The 21,784-nt window shown below is 43.8% G+C and overlaps 1 protein-coding gene across 4 annotated transcripts in view; it reads left to right on the top strand.

The window, feature by feature from the left end:
- The window catches only part of PHKB (phosphorylase kinase regulatory subunit beta), a 142,096-nt gene that overhangs the window by 114,241 nt on the left and 6,071 nt on the right, over nucleotides 1-21,784 (top strand). For 3 of the 4 annotated variants that reach the window (XM_055000355.1, XM_055000358.1, XM_055000357.1), the window contains 4 exons: nucleotides 4,075-4,165; nucleotides 8,642-8,844; nucleotides 14,943-15,077; nucleotides 20,372-20,501. In XM_055000355.1, the coding sequence (XP_054856330.1) occupies nucleotides 4,075-4,165; nucleotides 8,642-8,844; nucleotides 14,943-15,077; nucleotides 20,372-20,501 (559 nt within the window). Of the gene's footprint in view, nucleotides 1-1,525; nucleotides 1,617-4,074; nucleotides 4,166-8,641; nucleotides 8,845-14,942; nucleotides 15,078-20,371; nucleotides 20,502-21,784 lie in introns of all 4 variants that reach the window. The other variant, XM_055000356.1, reaches the window with a different exon arrangement.

Genomic DNA, 21,784 nt, shown 5'->3' on the forward strand with positions numbered 1-21,784 from the left:
GCGGTCAACAAAATGCTTCCACAAGCAGGCCAAGGAGGCAGTACCTGGTCCTCCAGCAGCTAATATTTAGTGGCACAACACCTCTAAAGATGGGCGTGCCATTTTGCTATCATAGCTAGTAGCTATCAACAGATCATCTCTTCCCTGAATTCGCCAGTTTCCTTTTCAAGCCATCTGAGCCAGAGGCCATCTTGTGGCAGTGAAGTCTGTAAATTAATAATGCTTTGCATGATAGAAATCATTTAATGTGCAGCCAGTCATCCAATTCTGACGTTATGAAAGAGAGAAAGGATCCTCTCTGTCCCTGTTCTCCACATCATTCATCATTTTATGCCCTCCACCACCACCCCGCCCCTTATCTGTCTTTCATGTGACTCAGTACTAAGCTGTGGTATTGAAAACAGATGGCAGAACTGACCCAGATTAAGGCCTGAGAGCATCCGTGTAAGGAATCGCATTATAAGACTGAGTGCTAGTTCAGAGAAAGAGAGAGCAAGTAACTATTAAAGCAATAATAGGATATTTGTACTGTTCTAGGTGCTATTAGGCAGCCATTGCAATTAAAAATCCCCTTGATCACCGCAGAGCAGACATTGTGAATTTGATGAGGCCTATTTGTTCTTTTTCTGGAAACTTGTCAGCCATTAAATCTCATTTGCTGCTAAGCTTTTAAAAGACTTAATCTTCACTTCCCACCCAGTTTTGGTGTCTTGTCTTCTGTATCATTGCCTCCCTTCAGTATCTTTAGAATTTTACCTGAAGATGCTAAAACAAGAGGACCCTGTGAGTGCGTGTTCCTAGTCCGGCCATCACGCTCTTTGATGAGACTCCTTTGGTACCTCCTTTGTGCCATCTGTGGACATTCAGATAAAGAGCACTGGCAATCTTCTGTGGGGAAACCATTTCGGTTTGGGGACAGAACAAAGTAAATAAGCCTTCAGTAGTCCATTTAATAGATCGAACTCTCCCATTTGAGCATTTAAAACAGCGGTATCCCAGATACTCCCTGAGTAGCTTATAAACTGGCATGAAGAGGACGGCCATCTCCTATTGTTTAGACTACAGGATTTAATATGATACTGCCTCTGTCCATTGAGATCCCATTTAAGCGTCATGAGATATTACCTAGCCACAAGTTTCCCTAAATAAGTCAACTTTTGCTAGCGGCCATCACCAGATCTCGTGCTGGTGAATTCCATAAGTCAATTAGGAGACATGCAAAGACAATCTTTCAAAGTGCTGTTAATCCTGCCCACCCCATTGGGGTTTTTCTGATTTCCACTTCTCAAATGCCAGCTGTGCTTCTCCTGTCTATGCCCCACACTCTCAAATAACTCTAGCAATATAGAGAGAGGATTATAGTTCTGTGCTGTTTTAATATAAAAATCCAATGGTGGACACCTAACCCCCCCGGGCATGCCTAATGCTGCTCGCAAAAGTAACAGGACTATTTTGTTACAGCATAAATATGGAAAACAGTCTTCCTTTTGATTCCACTTTCATCACTGTCCTGTGCCATGTCTAGGTTGGCGCTACGCTGCAGTGCGGCATACATTCAGAAATTCGCAGCCTCTTTAGCCCCCCATATTACCACTTTGGTAGTACATGGGAAGCAGGTAAAGTGCGCCCCGAGGCCGGAAACCGTGCTGCTTGAGATGTGTCAGCTTCTTTGCATTTTGATGGTTCTCGCTTGACGTTGTTTTCCTGAAATGCTTTGCTCTGGATTTTTAAGGAGTGCACACCCGTGGGTCATGGACGTCAGCATCAATTCGGTTGATGGATTTTGCACTAACTGAGTGGGGTGTTACCCACTCATTCATTAACTCTTGATCAACTAATGTTTTTGGCTACAAAGCCTGTGTCAGAAAATGTGAAATATCTCATTCTCCTATGTATCTTGTTTTTTTTTCAAGATCAAGCCAGATTAGATGCTGGAATTCCTAGGTTTTTATAGCAAAGTAACAGGGAGAGGTATAAATCGGGTTGTGGCTGTATTGCTATCAGAAAGGGTAGCTTTTCCCCAGATCTATATATTTTCATGAATTTGTTTATTTGTTAAAATATTTGTATCCAGTCTTCCTTTTGTAGTCCGAGGCAGCTTACAATTCCAAATTTACAACGTACAAAATACAACAACACCCCAAATAGCCCACCTTTCTCCGAACTGCCTGCAGCCTACGCTCCATTAAAAACTCTGGTGAGTGAAATGGCCTTGCAACATCTCAAAAAAGTATGTGGGAAGAGTAGCCTTGTAATGAAAAATGGAAGGGCTCAGGTAGATATTAGACAGGGTACCTTAAGATGGGGAAGAACACGAGGACTGCAGTTGATGCATAGAGACTTAGAGAGAGAGATGTAGAGAGACTGTCCTTTAGATACGTGGGTCCCAGGCCATGAAGAGCTTGAAAGGTCATAATAACCAGCTTCTTGAATTGAACTCAGAAACAAATTGGCCACAAGTGTAGCTGTTTTACAACAGGGAAGATGTGTTTCTCTTATCTAGCCCATGACAATAATGGAGATGTCTCATTCCAAATCGGTTGTGATGGCCAGGGTGTCTTCGAGAGCAACCCAGCGTGTGGAACGTATTACAGTAATTCAACTGTGAACGTAAGAAAGGCTGGAGTTGGTGAAACAAATACTCTTAGGCACTCTTAGCCACTACGGCACACCCGTGGGGGTCCTTTAGAAGAGGGCAGTGCCACAAATGCTCTACTTTTCCAGCATCTTGTCTGTTTTGACGCTCAGAAAACAGAAGCAAAGTTATGTTTGGATTTCTTTTGTAGGAGAAGTTACTTTCATACCCATAGCTTCAGACTTTTTTGAAAACGGAGCAGTTTGCCTGGTTCTCGTTTTTCCATTCCTTGGCTCTTTACACTGGCGTGCACAGCCGAACTTGATCAGTAGCACCATGTGACGTGTTTGTTGCTGGCCTGTGCGATCTCAGACTTGGTGGGAGACTGGCGTTTGGAACGCTTCCTTGCATATACAGAAGTAGCCTGGAAAGGAACAGGTTCTAACCTAGGATTCTGCCCAGCATGCTAGTTTTGTAAACCATAGGGAGTTCTTTCGCATTGATGTATTCCCCCCTACCTGCAGTCTGAAGTGGTACAGTCCAGCAACGGAGGCAGCATGGGTACCTGCCGAGAGTGTGTTTTGTCTGTTAGTATGTGTGCATCTTGTTCATTTTAGGAAGTCGAGAGTAAAAGCCATTTTATAGGATTGTGAATTTCGGATGATGACCTCAGTTGGCCCGTGATCATCTAGTCAGTTGTAACTTCCATCATGGAGTGTTTCATCTTTATTCCATGATGCACCCATCAATGGGGAGGCAAGGTCGTATATGATGAAAGTATCGCCATGAGAACGGGTCATCCGAAGCCACCATTAATGCGATTGGAAGTCCTGATCTATGTCCGATGCAAATGGCATGCCCGTAAATATGTTTATTTTTCACGCTAGAGGATTGTCAGATGGCAGTTAAATATGTTTTGCATGCTCTGCTTTCTCTCACAGCAGAAGACATTTATTGACTGTCTCAAAGCACATTTTTAACTTAAGAAATTAAGAAAATCAGGCACTTTGATTTTCTTCGCAAGAATGGAACAGAGCAATTTGATTGAAAATGCCTGACTATATCTAGATAATCCAAAATACCGTCCCCGAGAGAGTTTCTACTAAATGCAAATTGTCAAGAAGGTCTGAAAAAATAATTCTTTTTAAAAAAAATTTTTTTTGCTTTCATAATTGTATCAAGTCATCTGGCTGTCATGTCAGAGAAAGGAACAGCAGTGTCCTATAATGTAGCATGCAGTTTAATGAGATCAAACTGTGCTCCCAACATGGCCATTAAGAGTATTCTTGCTTCAGTAGTTTAAATAATTCAAGATTTAGCCTCTCCAAAAAAAAATACCAGTTTTAAGAAGAGACATTTCAAGTTCAAAACACCATGCATATTTAAATGTTTAGCGTTTGGGAACTGATCAAATACGACAACCAATTTTCAATCCTAGTTTTGAATTCATTAAACTAGTATTTGATATCCAGCGGGATTGCTCTGTTTTCTGCCCTCAGGTCTCTTGTACGCTTCGCAGCAAGCCTTTTATGTAAACTAGTGGACAGCCTTGCACCATCTATTACTAATGTTTTAGTTCAGGGCAAACAGGTAAGTCCTTTCATTTTCAGAATCATTAATAAATCTGACGGAATATGAGCTCTGGGGTCCAAATCCTCTTGGATAGTACGTTGTAAGAAGTTTTGTTTTGTTTTGAAACATAGCTGAATCAGAGCTAGGTAATAACGAAAACTTTTGCTGCTCTAGAAAACTTTTCCGTCAGGTCAGTCAGCATAAACCAGAGTCACGTGCCTCTTGGGATCACTGAAGCACTGCTTTGGAAGTGCAAATAAAGAGGATTTCCCAATTTCCCTGCACCCTCTCCACTCTCATCTCATCTCCCAAGAGTTGGCTCACATCCTCCACTTTTCTCCATCCCCCTTCAATACCAGGTGACACACATCTTCCCTAGATCTCCCCAAACCCTCACAAGCTTCCCTTGTCCTGTGATAATTCAGGCGCCATTTTGATTGCCTCAGCCATCTTGTACAGTAAGACATTTGGACACGTCAGTGTGAGACCTTAACAGAAATGTCAGGTCCTTCATCCCTGGCTTTCTGGACGCTAGGCCAAGGGAACTGACCTCTTTGAGAAGACCCTACAGGGACATAACGGGATGGGAGGCAAACTCCTCACTGTATGATGAAATGGTTAAGACAACTCAAATGATGCCTGAACACTCACATGGTAAGCAAATACATGAGAATTCAGGGAGATTTACTGGGCATGCCCAGCAACCCAACACTGAAAGAGGGCTGGAGAGGGCAAGAAGGATGTATTCCAGCTCTTGTCTAAAGGGTAAAGCACAAGAGCCGAAAGAAAATGTGTGGGGGGGGGAGTGTGTAGCTGGGAGTAGTTTGGCATGGCTCTGGGGTAAACAAGCTGATTCACAGCACACCGCTTAGCAAAATAGTTTTGCTCCCTCCAGAGCCTCGTGGCGCAGAGTGATAAACTCCAGTACTGCAGTCCAACCTCTGCTCACAACCTGAATTTGATCCTGGTGGAAGCCAGGTTCAGGTAGCTGACTCAAGGTTGGCTCAGCCTTCCATCCTTCCAAGGTCGGTAAAATGAGTAGCCAGTTTCCTGGGAGTAAAGTGTAGATGACTGAGGAAGGCAATGACAAACCACCCCATAACAAAAGTCCGCCAAGAAAACGTTGTGATGTGATGTCCCCCATGGGTTAGTAATAACTCGGTGCTTGCACAGGGGACTGACTACCTTTACTTTACCTTACCCTCAGTGTAGTTTCTGCCCTCTGTTCCCCAGTGTAGATTTGTTTGTTTATGTTTATATTCCCTCTTTCCTCTGAGGAGCTTGGGGTAGATGTCATTAGATGGTTCCCCTCCACATCCTCACATCAGTCCTTTGAAGCAGATAGGCAGACATCTTGACAACTATCCTAAAGTCACCCTGTGAGTTGAATTGGGGGTCATGGGCTGATACTGTGGCCACTCTACAACACTGCCCCCCACACCCTTGGCTGTAGCGAAACAGTTTGTTCATTAAATCCTCATAAGGGAGAAGGAGGCAGTTTTTTCTCCAGTGCGTGGAAAGCCATGATCACAGGAGCCAGTGTCTCGTCTGTACTAGCACATCGTTAATTCCGGATGACATTTTTCAGGGGAGGTAAAATTGGTCATGGGAAAGTTGTTATATGTAGAGCCAACGGCGAGAATTGTAGCCTTAAAGGGTATAAAGGAAAGTATACCTCTTAGTATAAGGGAGATTTATTTTAGTAAGAAAAGCCACAGGTTTTTTTTTCTTCATGTTGGGAAGAGAAATAAAAATGTATCTATATATTTATTGTAAGCTGTTTTTCTCTAGACAGTATGTTTTATTTGAGGCTGGGATGCCTGGCTTCAAATCGAATCTTTTGGGTAGCTTTGGGCAAGCTGATAGCTCCCTGCTACTCTTTCATCTGTGAAATGGAAGCAGTATGGCTCATCTCATAGAGAAACTGTAAAACTAAATGAATGTAAAGCATTTTCTCCTTGGCAGTGGCAATGTTAGCTCTCATTTAATTTTTGTAAATTATAGCGCCATCAGTATATTGGATGCTTTATAGAGCGGCATAAGGAAAAGGCAGATCCCTGCCCCATAAAGCTTACAGTTAAAATACATGCAGAGCAACTTAGAAGGGAGAGCAAAGTCCTCACAAAGACGAAATGAGCGAACGAGAACCGAGGATCACGAGGGTTAACCAAGGAACAATCTCTCCGTGTTACAAAGCAGCTATTCTAAAATAAATTTTGGAGCTCTCTCCTTCAAGATCAGGTAGCTAATGTTTCAAAATTCCAAGCGGAACCATTGTCTGCCAGAATTTAAGAATGATACTGCTGTGCGATCAATTATTGACTATCTAAAATAGAAGCGTGCAGCCTAAATTTTGCTTTAAAAGGTTCTTGCGAGATTTACAGTGGCTTTTTCTGTCTTGAACAACAATGATAGATGAATAGAATCAATAGTGTAAGTCAGTAGCTCATATCTCATGCACATAATATAGCGCCCATGGAAACTGCTTTCATGAAAGGTCTTATGTGTTCTAAAAAATACCCCATGCACACACCCAAGCTATTTCAGAGGGGCTTTATCTGCTGTCTCGTATTTTATTAACCTAGTCCCAGGGCACAGCTGCCTGTGGAGAGGGTTTTGCTGGAAAAACTTCAAGGGCAGTACAAAACGAAACAAAACGAACTAAATATATAATTAGGTAGGAATGTTACAATTTTATTGTTCCTTTTTAAAAAAGGTCGTTTTCCTTTTGTTCATTATTCATCCTATTTGTTTTTGGTAACTACTGTTATTTTTGTCCCCCCCCCCAATGGTATCAATGGGAGATGAGTTTTCAGCTATTACTTGTCTTCCATTAAGAGGACACTTCCTTCCACATTCCAGAGAGGTGTTTTATAAGAACCAATTTAAGATGCAAATCAAGCTACAGCTAATATGAACAAGGCTCCCACGGTTAGCTGGATGGAGAGCGCTTGCTTTGAAACTAGACTTCACATAATAGGCTAAAAAGATTTTCTGTTTGTAGTTTGTAAGATATAAAGTCTAGATGTGCAGAATTTATCACTTCAGAGATGCGGATGAGATACGAGTAAATGTTTGGGCGTTTGCATTTGATGAGAACCTCAATCAAGTGATTTCCAGACCAAAGTAAACAGTGATAATTACTCTGAAATCCATGTTGTGTTTACCAAATTGCATACCTGCCCTTACAGTAGCAGCTTGCTTTTTTTTTACAAATAGAGAATTTCTCATACTTCTAAATTGTTTGCACTCATTTAGCATGATTTGGCACTGTTTTGTTGTCGCTTTGGCTGCGCCTTTCCTGATAGCCTTTTTTTGCGTGTGTCCAAAGGCTGGTGCAGATGTACTACTGCCTCTCTTAGTTATGGTTAAGACCAAGGCTACGGCAGGATTCTGCTCTCCCTCCATACTGTCTGTTCTTGGCTCAGAGCAATCCCTCATTGTCATTGAATAAGCTTAACATTGGTGCAGACATAACGACTAGCCATAGTTAAAGCTGGAGTGCGATTGGTTTGGATGGGTGAGTTGAGGACTTGGAGACTCGCAGCTTGTTAACCATAATTACGGGATGGGGGCAGCATTATGTCTGCACTGGCTCTGAGGTTGTGTGTGAAGAAATAGACACGAAAGTTGCAGAAGAGGCATGCCTTGCTTGTCAATGGAATGCCTGGATCAGAGCATTAACATGTGCAAGAGGAAATTTGGAGCAGGGTGGTGGTGGTTGGAAAGCGGTATGGGGGAACCACTGAAAGTGGAGCTGAGAGTCATGCTTTCATCATGTTACCTAAAGGTTAACATGCTAAACTCGTGACCCCCAGTTGCTAATGTTTCATTGATTCCCCTGTAGCAGTTCCCAGCTTCCACCTCTGCTCCAAATTGTATTTATTTTGACGTATACTCCACCCCATGAAAGCCATGCCTCCCCTTGGGCTACAAAATAACCTGAACTGGCTACCCTCCAAAGCCTCCCCACCAATAACAACAATCGACAGGTGCATGGTAAGCAATGACTTCGTAGAAAGTCGGAAGGGTTCAGACCCAGCCTAGCAACCCCACAGGCACGATTCCCCTGGCAGTGGCTGATGCAGGGGGAAGAATGACCTCCCATAGAACCTACCTAGAAAAACTTTTTATTTGATTATGCTCATTCAGTTTTATTTACAAAGAACTGATGGGGCAGATCATGCCTTTTTCTGAACATGCGTTTTCCCAACTCATTACTTTTCCTTTTGGGAAAATGCTTTTGTTGTGGCGGAGGTGGTAGTTAGAGGATGCTATTTTAATACCGAATAACCAAGCCATGCAAATCTACGTTGCCCATCAGCTGTAAATTTAACTTGCCATGCTAATTGTCATCTATCCAGTCTTGATGCAGACAGGGAGAGTTGACGGAAGGGGAATATGATGGATAAGTAGCCCTCTACTGCTTTCCTGTCTCAGGTTATAACAACTCTTAATTGCTACTAATATATTGCTGCTAATATATTCCTTTAGGTGACTCTTGGGGCGTTTGCCCAGGAAGAAGAAATTATATCGAATCCCTTGTCTCCAGGCGCAATTAAGAACATCATCTACAACAAGTGCAATTTGCAGGATGAAAGAGAAGCTGTTCTTCAGCAAGAACTTGTCATTCACATTGGCTGGATCATCTCCAACTCCCCTGAATTATTTAATGGCATGCTGAAGATACGAGTGGGGTCAGTAAACCCATATTTTGCTGTATTTGTTTTGCTAGCTGAAGATCCGGGTGGACTGGATGTGCCAAAAAGGGGGTGATAGCATTGAAGAACATATCAAGAGTACTAATGTAAATGCATTAAGGTTCTGAACATGGCGGCCTGCCACCTCTCATTTGGGTAGGTTGCTGTGAGCCACGCACTAAAGTCTTCATTTGCTCTCTGTTCTCTCTCTGGATCAATTGAAGGAGCCGGTTTGAGAAGTGCTTAAAGGGGGGGGGTGTCAAGAACACCTCTCTTTGTGTCCGTGCTGTCTTGATTTGACATCATTTACAGATCTCTGAGATGGTGCATATGGGAGGAGGCAAGGTGTCCGATATACTGGGCCTAAGCCCCGATTAGAGTCAGAGCACTCTTAACCACTACACCAAACTGGCTCTCTTTGACCTTCTAGTTGACCACCTAACCACTTGGCAAGCTGTTACCAGAAATCTAGTCTAGTAATTGCAGCAGCTCTGTACTTAAGGACATAAGTAGAGCCTGATGGGTCAGACCAGCAGTCCATATAGTACAGCGTACTGTCCCATGCAGTGGCCAACCAGTGTCCCAGTATGCAAGCATGTGAGCATCGGAAGGGAAGAGTACTTTGCTGTTTTGAATGAACAGTGCAAACCAGAGAAAAAACATGGGACCGTAATGCTCAGCTGCACACCAGAAGACACAGACACTGTTATTTCCAAGGACATGGGGAAGATGAGTTGGGCAGCATCTCTAGTTGTAGGACCCCCATCTATCTGGGCAGGCCTTTGGGGCTCGGCATTCTCCTTTAGAAGCTGAGAACGTTTCAGCAGCTGTTTTATTTGGGAGACATTTTGCGGCGGAGGCTTTGCCCACCCTGAGCCTTTGGGAGGAAGCAAGCCGTGATGATAAATCAGCCCACTGAAACCTTTCATACCAATAGAGAAATGGACACTTTAGTTGGTGGATAAAGCCCCATTTACCTGGCAGCCCCCCCTCATCACCCCCATCAACAGATGTTCCCTGAGGCAAGGCCTGTGTTATTTATGCTCTCTTGCGAGCGTTGTATTTATGTTGTTTTCCTGATGGTGCTTTAGATTGTGAAGCTATCGGAACCGTATATTGCCGCGCCAAAAACACAATAGAGGGCAATAAATTATGGATACCATACTTGGGGGCCGGCATTAGCTGTTCTCCTTCTTTGGCAGGGTGGAAACCTGAGACGACGCCCCTTTCTCCCTCCGTCGTTTTCATCTAAATAGCAATTAGACATGGGTTTGCTCCCTCCAGCTCCACTGCATACGGCAGCTGTAATTCACAGCCCACTTAATGCACTGCAAATGTACTTAAAATTGGCACGTCTCCATTGGATTCAGCTGGAGTAATTTGTAGATTGCCATTTTACTCCTTCAGCCTTCCGATGTTAAAGCCCAGAATATCCAGTAGGATATACTGCTGCTGTGACAGTTTCAGTACTGCCCATTCACACGGTGCCTGGCGTGAGCATCCCATCCACAGCGTTGCACAGATGCATCATTTTACAAGACCCTAAACAAAGCTTTAAAGTGGAGTTTGTTTGTCAGGGTTTTATGATGCGATATTTTCTTCCCCTTCAATGTTTCTGCCTCGCTGCTAGTTTACCATCTCGGAATGAATTTAAATTTATTTCACTGGGATAAGAGCCTCTTCCTCTCAGTTTTTCTAAAAGTTTCCCCTAGACTTTATGTAAATGTGCTTATGCCTAACTTATTCCATAAATAGCCCCCCAACTGTTCCACGTTTGCTCTTTTCACCACTTGTTTTGGATGAGAAATTGCTACCTTTCCTGCTGAAATGTGGTATAAATAGAAGTCAAAATAACATTCAGGCAGCATAAACAGAAACCATTTCTGTGCATCCCAGTGAATAAAAATAAATTACAGGATGGTAATATATTCTCGGTTCTAATTTACGTGAGTTAATCTGTGACTTCTCTCTGGCTTCTCAGTCATGGAAGAAAACATTTCTCTGCATGAATCCTGTTGCCTTTGCGAGGCTTCTGTACAGTTGAATGCAGTGTACTTTGCGAGATCACAACAGAAAGATGTTGTTTTGTTTTGCCATCCAACTTCTAAAAACAAAATCATTTTCTCAATGCACTTTCATTCAGCAAGATGCAGCCATGAAGAACGCTAGGTTCTAGCAACGTTATTTTTAATCCAACGCTAAAATAATCCAGTACATGCAGCGATGAATGCGACCCTCGTTGATCAGAGCTGAAATTACAGCTGAGCTGTGGACCCCCGTGGGGGTCCTCTCTCTGATCCTTTATGGCGTACTGGTTGGCGGGTTGAACTAGAGTCTAGGAAACCCGAGTTCGAATCCCCCCTCTGCTATAGAAGCTTGCCGGATGATCTTGGGCAGTCACACCGTCTCAGCCTAGCCTACCTCACAGGGTTGTTGTGAGGTTGAAGTGGAGGAGAGGGGAATGATGTAAGCTGCTTTAGGTCCCCATTGGAGAGAAGGGTAGTGTAAAAAGGAACTACATGAAGTAGATAAATGAAAAGTTCATCACACTGGTCAGCGCACTGCAGGAGAGGAGCTTCAGTGCTAGCAACAGCAGGGCAGTTGAGCTTACTAAGCCGGAGGAATATGTCGCGTATAAAGCTGTCGAAGGTTGGCGTCAAAGTATGTGTCCATTTTTTCCCCCTTGTCTGGGTCAGTTTGACCCACTTTTTGGTTTCAAACTGTGATAGAGGAGTGGGTTTGTAGAGGGTATGCTAACATCACCTGGGCTGTAACGTCTCATTAGCTGCTGCTTACTGTAAATCTACCTAAGAGAGCTGTGACAATTGTGGCTTGCTTGCACCAGGGGACAGTCTCTGAAGGGGGCTACGGAACGAATGAGCAGACAAACAGCTGGTCAGCTTGAAGAACAGCACGCCATCAGTTTGCAGCCGACTCGGTCATGACTATCCCTCGCGTGGGGCGTTCCAGGCATGAGATGTGTGGAAGTGGTCTGCCTTCGCATACTTCTGTACAGCAACACCACTCTTCTTTAGTGCTCTCCCATCCAAGTGCTCAGTGTGTCCTGCCCTGCTCAGCTCCCACGTCCTGATGAGCTGGGCCCAAACTGGGCTAATTGGGCTGATATTTGTCAACCGGAGAGATGTAAAATTGCCAGAAATGTTGAAGTCATGGCAGAGATAGTATTGAGGGAAACAATTTGAAATGTAAATATAAAGGTTCAGGGATTTCCATTCCTACTTGTATCTGACTGATAGTGCAATCCTAAGCAGAGTTATTCCAGTCTAAACCTGTTAAAATCAGTGGACTTAAATTATAGTAACTCTGCTTAGGATTGCACTATAGGGAGCTTTGACTCAAAAACTCCCTGAAAATTGTGTTAGTCTTCAAAGTGTTACTTGCTGTTCTACTGCAAACCGGCACGGCTGCCCACCTGAAGCTGTTTTATTATACTTACTTTTCCTTATTTTTTTCTATGTCTCATTTATAATTCCCTTTTTATATATTTATTCCAGTCTCTGCATGAACCGGTTCCCTTCCTGGGACATCCCAGGTTAATTCCATACCCTCAATTTCCTCTGCTTCACTGTTCTCAACCCACTCCAGTGAACAAAATTAACCTTCTCGCAGAAATGTTATTTTCTCCCGATAATGATTAGATTTGGTGTCTCATTATTGATTCTTGTGCTAAGTTTCATGCTGAAATGAATCCAGATCCTGACAGCCCCATTACTGTAAAGACTTCCAAACCAATACAGTCTGTCCAGCCTCTGCCATTCAAGGTTTTGCAGGCCGAGCCTCTGAAGATTTGCAGGCGGTGTGCGTTTGCCATTTCCCCTCGCTCTTCTTTTATATCAAGAGAATGACTCACATAAGCAATTACAGATGGAGAAGACTTTGTCAGTGGACGTCTCTCTCCTGATTTCCAAACGGCATTATTATGTATCCTTCAGGCTGTTTTCCAAATGATGCGATTCTGCGTTGTTGTATCAGCACTGCAGGGAGAAAAGAATCGTAATTGAGCCTGAGAACTGGCATTTCCTTCCTGCCCTTTCTTAGGAGAGTGTTGTAAGCGCCATTCAGTTCTGTTCCAGCAACACTTGCTATTTGCCCTTTGTCACAAGAGAAATTATTACTCTCTAGCTGAACCTGCTTTTTATCGTTCTTTGATCATCAACTCATTTGACCTGGTGAGGCGCTTCTATCCTGGCAAAGTCCACGAATGGTCACAAGTGAGCAAACTGTCCATCGCTCAAACCTGCCCAGGTGCAGCCAAATTTGACACTCAACTAAAATGCACAAGAGTTTTGTAGGGTCTTTATGACAAACGAAAATTTGTTTTGGCTTAAGGTTTTGTGAGCCCAGAGCCCACTTCGCCAGAAAGGCTCCAGGATAACAAAAGTTTATGAAGAAAATGCTCCTCAAGGAGCCACGTGACTCTTGGTCATTTTGGCCCCAGCAGTCTGACACAGCCTCCCTTCTGGAGTTCAGCTCATATGGCAATTAATTTAATTAGACTGATTGAGAAGGCAGAGTTAAGTATTTGCACTTGCTTAGAAGCTCCAGTGTCAATGGAATCACTGTACGATACGTTTCACTGCTGTTCTTCTAGTTCCAACTAGACAGCATGGTGTGATGAGGGATTTAGTTCTTGTGTGGTTCTTTATGGCGGGCTCAGAGGAAGTATAAAAAGGAAAACATTATTATTTAGAATGAGCATCCCATGCGTTACGGTCCAATCAGTCGGCTGCCATGAAAGAGCGAGGGACGGCCAACCAAAGCAATCACTGGAGCCCCCTTTTGATTTCTCCCCTCTAATGTCTGTTGCCACTGCTACCAAATAGTAGCCTTTTTTTTCTTAATTGCCCGCACCCCAGCAACCTTTTCTTTATAACCTGGTAAGTTTCTTATCTGGGTGACCTTGGGTCAGTCACAGCTCTCTCAGAGCTCTCTCAGCCCCACCCACCTCCCAGGGTGATTGTTGTTGCGGGAATAATAATAGCATACTTTGTAACCCAGTCTTGAGTGTGGCATTAAGTTGTCCTGAAGGGCGGTATATAAATCGAATGTTGTTGTTGTTGTTGTTGTTGTTGTTATAGGACCCAGCTGACACACCTACGAGACAGAATGTGATGGCTTTAGACATAAGGAGAGAGGCAAAGCTTAAGACACTCACAGCGCTTAAACAAAAAAGACAAGTTTTTAGTAAACGTTTTTAAAAGCATCAGAAAAATAGGCTCAAAAAAGATCTTAAGCAGCATATACAAAAACCATAAGAGCATACCATAAGACAGCATAAGAGCATACAAAAACCATAAGACAACAAGGGAAAATTTACCTAATTTACCTAATCCTGGCAGCCTCTAAAAGAAATAATTTCTTTGTAGCTAAGCCAGATTACTTCCTCAAGGTCAGGTCCTTTTCCCTCCTAACAGCAGCCATGTTCTCCAGGAAAGACTTCTCCTCAGTTCTTTGCAGTGCTGCTTTGCTTCCGACGTTCTTGTTTCAAACCTTTCTTCCTGTTTCTTGACCTCAGGTGCCTCCTTGTTTTGTATCTTGGACTGAGTACGACCTCCCAGGGTTTGACCAGTCAGTCCCTGAGAGCCAAGCTACAAGTGACGCCTTACACAGGTTGGACACTTGTCAGCTTCCCTCAGGTTTTGATGGGAAATGTAGGCGTCCTGGTTTTACAGCTTGGCTCTCCATTACAGCTGCAAGACTAGGATGCCTACATTTCCCATCAAAACTTGAGGGAAGCTGACAAGTGTCCAACCTGTGTCAGGCATCATTTGTAGCTTGACTCTGAGTTTCAGGTCTGCAGACCCTCAAGAGACCCACTGTTTTGTTTCAGTTTTTCTAGGCCATCTCTGTGAACCTTATGCTGGAAACTAATCAAAGCACTTTCCCTTTTTTCCCATTTTAAACATTAACCGTAACAAGAACCTATCGCCAAGTAGTAGAAACAGTTCCATTCTTTCACACCATGCACCATCTACCTGTCTTCCTGGTGGGAACCTTGAGCTGCCTGTATTTATCATACCCTTTGGGGGGTCTGGAAAACAGTGATTGATTTAGCGAATGTTTTCATTATTCAGATGGATTGTGCACGCCATGAAGTACGAGCTGAAAATCCGAGCAGGGGAGATGGCTCCCATGGATGTCTACCAAATGTCACCCAGTGAAGTGAAACAGCTGCTCCTGGACATTCTTCAGCCACAGCAGCAAGGGAGGTAAAAGACAAGTTCCCTCAATTTTATTTCTTTTCCCTTTGCAGCCTGTTCTTTTCCCCCCCACCATGCCTTTTTTTCGGTAGTAGAAAAAAGCAAAGATGCTTTTGTTCGCTCGGTTGTTGAGGATTTTCAAGGCTGTGTTTAATGCGAGCTCGGCCTCGCTTTATCCCTGTCTGCAGCTTTGCTTTATCATCAGATTTTGATACTGCAGTTAGCTAGAGGCATCTGGTGTGTAGGATTTCTCTCACCTAGTTTGATACTGGGAAAGGAGCCAGCATAACCCAAAGACTAGTTACTTAAGGAGCTTGCTTCAATCACAGCATGGCTTATCTGCTGATCGCTGACCTCTTTCTTCTGGGTTGTCATTAAATCCCCTCTCGGCTTGTTCAAGCCGCAGCCAAATTGCCTGGAATGTGTTGCTTTTCCGAGGCTATAATCTTAGTTAATATTAGCAGCCCGAGTGTACAAGTGCGTGCGTGCATACATGATATTATCATGCTGTTCCTTAAACTTAAACTAAGTGGTGAACATCAACGATCGGATTCAGACATCACAACAGACTCTAATAAAGAAAGGGGTTTCTTACACTGGGCCCAGACACAGCTTGTTTGCTGTGCTCACGCTTTCCTCTCACTCCTCCCGCACATAAAGCTTGATTGAAGACTTCCTACTTTGATCAAGCTCTGATTTGCTGTCGCCAAATTCAGGTTTCATTGGCAAATTGGAGGGGAGCAAACTCCTATTTACTACTGTGCTTGCATTCAGATGTCATGCTGAATTGGAGCTCGGATCAAACTGGGAAGTGTTCTAACTTGGCTGAGTGTGCATTCCCACAATGGAATGCGGGCAGGTGTGCCTGCACAGAAAAACTCGACGAACAATAGTTTACAGGTATGTACAACCCTGTTTTCATCTTCGTGGCTTCTGTGCAGTCCCACATTGGGACTGCACACAGGCATGCCAGCCACGAAGAAGATTTCCAGAACTTTCTAGAAGACTAGAAGTCCTCCCTTTGACGCTTTCCTGCCAAAAACATCACATGACCAGGAGGAGAGACGCTATTCCCTCAGCTCTCTTTTTGCCGCCTCATAGAGAGGATCTCCATTGCTGTTCTCTGTTTTCCCCTCATCTCATCCTTGAGGCTGAGGAGAATTATTTCTTTTAAAAGTTTTTAACTCTCAATAGTCATTCGAGTGAAGAATAAAACCACGTTTAAAGAAGAAAAGTTTCTGTCTTTCCGTTCGTCGTTATGACTCAAGAGAGGCCTCTTCAAGATGCTGGAAAACGACAGCCTGGTTAAAGGCACCAGCTTCCTCCCTGAGTACCAAGGGCTAAGTCCGGAGGTGTGGCCCATCAGAGCCTCTCCACAACAGCTTTTTCTGCTGTTTTTTGCTGTGCAGGTGGTTCTCCTAGCAGCACAAGATTCATTGATGCCGCCTACTGTCTGTCCTTTCTTTGGCCCCATCGCACCTGCTTCACTGGTTTCATTATTCTGGTGTGGATCTGCTATGTTTTCACTCCTGCTGATGACTTTAGCAGTTTTGGTCAGCTCCTTTTCCTGCACGATAGCAGTCGTCTCAGTTTTTTCTGAGTGGCACCTGCTGCTCCTTGACTACTATATCTTTCACCTCTATGTGAGTAAGAGTCTCTACTGAGGCTAGAGGAGGACTTGGACCCTTCTTCTTGTGCTGTTGGCTGTGTTCTGGACACTCAAAACCCTCTTAACTTTCCTCTTTCTTATTGGATCTCCAGAGACATTTAAAGTAGGAGTGTAACTCATTGTTAACTTTTTGCACCTTCCTGGGGCTTCATTTTTAGTGTTCAGGACTCCCACCTGAACAGAGGCGGGCACGGTGGGTTTCTAACCTATGGCCCCTCCATTCATAGACTTTCATAATGTTAATGTGCTCAATGCCCTGGCCAGGATTCCTACCAGGAGTTGACTTTCAGCCCTCATGTTGTGCAACACTATCGGTCCTATTAGTCGTTCAGGCTCCAAGAGAGACCTTGGCCGTATCCTCACGCGATCCTTCATTTGTGGGTTGGTAGAGGCCATCGCACTCTCCCGTGAGCGCATGACTCTTCAATGCCCTTTACCTGGCACCACTCTCTCCACCAGAGCGCTGTTTTTTTCCTTGCTGCGTTCCTGCTTGTAGTTTGGCAGGGTTTAGACAGCTCCTAGCTTCTTTAGAAGGACCTCTAGGTGAATGTCAGAGAGACGCTAAGCATCTGTTGGCAAGGTGGTCCTCCATAGCCTCTTACTTTGAGAGTTTCACACCCACCTTCTTCAGTAAGTGAGCTTGTTAGTCTCCCAATGTGGGACTGCTAGTCTTCTAGAAAGCTCTTGAAATCTTCTCCGTGGCGTGTGTGCAGTTCCAATGTGTGCCTGCACAGAAGACCACTTGATGAACAGCTGTTACAGGTAAGTGCAACCCTGTTTTCCCTGGTTGCACAAGTGACCTCAGTTGTCCAATACTAGTTGAAACAAAGAAGTTTTAATCAGCCTTCAGAATGTCACCAAAGGAGGTGTCTGAAGAGTCTCTCTATAAGCAGTTACTGTGAAGGCCCTGATATTTAAGATGGTGTCTGAATTTCCCCCTCTTTGTTTCATTCACCACTTTGGAGCCTTGGTACAAAACAGGATTAAAATGCTGGTGCTCTGGACTGAGAGCTATCATCAAGATAAAATCCTTCAACTGGCATTTTAAAGTATGAAAAAAACTTTTCAACACCCTGCTTGGGGCTTCTTTCTTATTCTTTAAACAGTGCCAATCATCACTAGTTAGGCGTTGGGGTCTATTTGTACAAAGTGATGTTTTTAAATAACTCTGAACATTTGGTGTGGCACATTCTCTGCCAAACAAATCTGCATGTATGTGTGCACTTCTAATATCAAAACCTTTTTCCCCTTTAAAGAGGCAGGGCTTAATGTTCTCTTTGCAGGGGGGTTGCACTAATATTGATTAAACACAGGGCTTTTTTTCTGGGAAAAGAGGTGGAACTCAAGACCACACAATGACGTCACTTTGGGTCAGCTGGAACAAGGGGGGAGTTTTTAAAAGTTTAAATTGCCCTTGGTGAAAATGGTCACATGGCCGGTGGCCCCGCCCCTTGATCTCCAGACAGAGGGGAGTTTAGATTGCCCTCCACGGAGATCAGGGGGCGGGGCCACCGGCCACGTGACCATTTTTAAGAGATGCCAGAACTCCGTTCCACCGCGTTCCCACTGAAAAAAAGCCCTGATTAAACAGATTTCTTTTTGGAGCGGAGAGATCCAAAATAGATGGGCTTGCTTACTTTCTCCTAGCCACCTGCTTCTTGGGAAGATGAAGGTCCCAAGAAAAAATATTTCTTCTAAGCCCTTTTGCTTATTTTATGTTATCGGTTTCTGTGCAGAATCAGCAGAGTGGCTCTTTTGGGGCTACATATAGAGAGATCTTCAAAGGAAAGAGCTGCTCAGAGGAGATACAGTTGCCAGGAGGAAAAAAAATGCACTTGGAATAATTTTAAAAGTTAACAGAAAACTTTAGATATTCTGTTTCCAGCTTTAGATGAGGCGGATTTTAATAGAGAAGTGATATTTCATTGCAGAGAGCTTGGGTTCTTCTTGTTGTGTTTTCTTCCTTGCCCTTTTTCAGCTGGGAAGCAGAACATGGACTAATTGACTGAGCGGCGCGGAGGGCAATCTAAACTCCCCTCTGTCTGGAGATCAGGGGGCGGGGCCACCAGCCATGTGACCATTTTCTCTGAGGGCAACCCGCTGAGTTCCGCCCCCTCTTTCCCCAGAAAAAAAGCCCTGCCTAGCACTTTCAGTAAGCACTTATATGGGGTTCATATGGGGAATGCCTCTCCCCATATGAACCCCAGAGGGCTCTTTGCTCTAGCGATAAACATCTACTCAGGATCCCTGGCCCTAGGGAGGCCCGCCTGGCATTGACCAGGGCCAGGGCTTTTTCAGTCCTGGCCCCAGCCTGTTGGAACGCTCTGTCCAATGAGACCAGGGCCTGGTGAGACTTGTTAGCTTTTCGCTGGGCCTGTAAGACAGAGCTGTTCCACCAGGCATTTGGTTGATGTGAGACGGTGCCCCCTAGTCGGGGGAGTACAACATATGCCCTCCCTACTAGTGATACCTCCATCTCTTATATTTCCCTGGCGAAATGCTCCGGAGATGGCTAAAAAGGTGGTCATCTAGATTGTGTGCTGCTGTATTTATATTTGTGTGTATGTATGTGTATGTATATGTATGTTTGTATGTACGTATGTATTTTAATCTGTGTATTTAAGATGTTATCTGGTTTTAAATTGTATATACTGTGAAATATGATTTTAAACTTGGTTGTAATCTGCCCTGAGCCTGCTGATGCGGGGAGGGCAGAATATAAATCTAATATAAATAAAATAAAGTACATTACATGGTTATTTGACATCAGTCTTGTTGTGGTGGGGTGTCCTTTCTAATTCTAAGCAAATACCTGACTCAGCTGGAGAAATGTAAAATGAGAAGATCACAACATCCATATTACAGGCCCCTGTATCTTGTCATGTCTCATTGGAGAACGTGTGAGAAGATGCATTCCTGTATCTCTCAGAACCTCCTCTAGTTTGCGTCTAAGCATTCCACCTTTAGAAGGCTTCCGTATTGTCCTTCAGCCTGCAGGATTTTTATGTCTGCCTGTTCATGCTAAAAACACTTATGAATATAGATTTGATTAAAAAATTAACAGCAGCAACTTCCTAAATTAAATATATTTTTTTTAAAAAAAAAGATGCTGGAAGGATAGCAGAAAACAACTGAGAAGAATCACAGGCAAAGCTCTGCTTAAATTTTTCAGACATGACAAGATGCGAAAATATCTGAACAGCGAGAATGTTTTTTTCTGCTCCAAAAGCTTTGCTCTATCAGATTAACTTCTGGTCATGACCCAAAGAGATTAATGTGGTTCAGTTCCTTTGTTTTTCCACTTAAGGAAATTTAACTTTTTTAAAAAAAATCTTTAGACCCATTAATAAGGTTCACATTTAAGCACAACACTAGCTTTTAAAGCTGAACGTCTTGCTTTGTTCTCATTAGCGTCTAGGTTTTGTTTCTTTTTATTATTGTTAAAATAACCTTTAAGAAACATTTAACAGGAAAAGCACTGCAGCATACTGCGTTTTGCTGTATTGATGGGTTGCTCTTTCCTCTTTATTTCTCACTGGGTTCAATTAATCCACAAAGCAAGTATTGTTTTGATCTGGAAATAGATTTTAAAAAAAAAAAAGGCTCTGGCATTTTTGTTTTCTTTTGTCCTCAGATGCTGGCTGAACAGACGTCAGATCGATGGCTCTCTGAACAGGACTCCCAGCGGGTTCTATGACAGGGTGTGGCAAATTTTGGAGAGGACCCCTAACGGTTTAATAGTTGCTGGAAAATTTTTGCCACAGGTAAAATCACACATCTGGTCCTTGGGCCACCATCATTTTGGACTTCTTGCCTTAATTTTTTTTTTCACTTGTCGGCCTAGTAGCTGTGGAATTCGTTTTGGACTGAAACACTGGGTTGTAAGTCTCTTCCCCCCAACCCTTGCCCACAGACACTTTTAGTCCAACCCAGTAGTTGTTAAGAGAACAAAAAACTGCCAATGTTGGCACAAAACAAGGGTCTATCTAGCCCAGCACAGTTTCCAATAATATCTTTTCAGGAATCTTGCAAACGGAGCAAGATGGAAATAGCCATTTTTGCCCTGGGCGTCTGATAATCAAAGGTGCGCCTTCTCTGAGCGTGGCATTTCCATTTAGCTCTTCTACTGACTAACTGCTGTCAGTAGACTCGTCCCCCATGAGATGGCCGCATCTTTTTAAAAAGCCAATTGAAGACAGAGGACATCATTGCCTTTGGGGTGGCCATGAATGCCAAATATAAAGGTGCTTTTCTTTTCCATTTTTCCCCAACCTTCTATTGCCCTTCACTTTCCCTGAATGACTCGGAATAGTATTATCTAAGAGAGAGAATTATTTCTCTTTTGTCTGCATCATTCATGTTTTTATAGACCTCTGTAGCACCGCCCCCACACATACTAGGGTTGCCGGGTCTCCTTACCCTCCTGGCAGGAGTGGGGGGGGAGACCCAACACTCACCTTTGCAACTTCCTCTTGTGCACATCAAGCGCATGTGTGCTCCTGATGCTGCAACATCACTTCCGGGAGTGACATCATCGCACAGGCTGCAGTGGTTCTGTGCTTCGCACCGGGCTAATTCTTAAAGAATCAACCCATCTGGGGGCCAAGTCAGCCCAGTACATAGCACAGGAGCACTCCCATGGCCTGCACATTGTCACGCCTCACCAGGAGCATGTCCTGGGAGGCCCATTCCTGCCCTTACCCCCCCTGCCAGCCAGGTGAGTGGTGGCAGGGGGTGGAGGCTGGGAGTGGAGGATCCCCCATCCCCACCAGGAGATGGGCAACCCTACCCTGCACACACTTTTTGTAAGCTGAAAAAGTCCTTTTTTAATAAGTACAAGTGCTTGAAGATAGACTCACACCGATCTTGTTCCTACAAGAACTCTTCCGCCTTATCATAAGCATTGAAAATTATTCTCTTGCATATTCTTTCACACATAGGGGCATGCGCCTTCTGTTAAGATGGATGGTGCTCCATCTTGGATCAGTTGTTGGGTAGCCTTTGACTAGTTGCTGTCTGTTTGCCTCAGCTTCCTTGTTTGTGGAAT

The sequence above is a fragment of the Eublepharis macularius genome, chromosome 16, assembly GCF_028583425.1.
Source record: "Eublepharis macularius isolate TG4126 chromosome 16, MPM_Emac_v1.0, whole genome shotgun sequence".
NCBI classification, from domain to species: domain Eukaryota; kingdom Metazoa; phylum Chordata; class Lepidosauria; order Squamata; family Eublepharidae; genus Eublepharis; species Eublepharis macularius.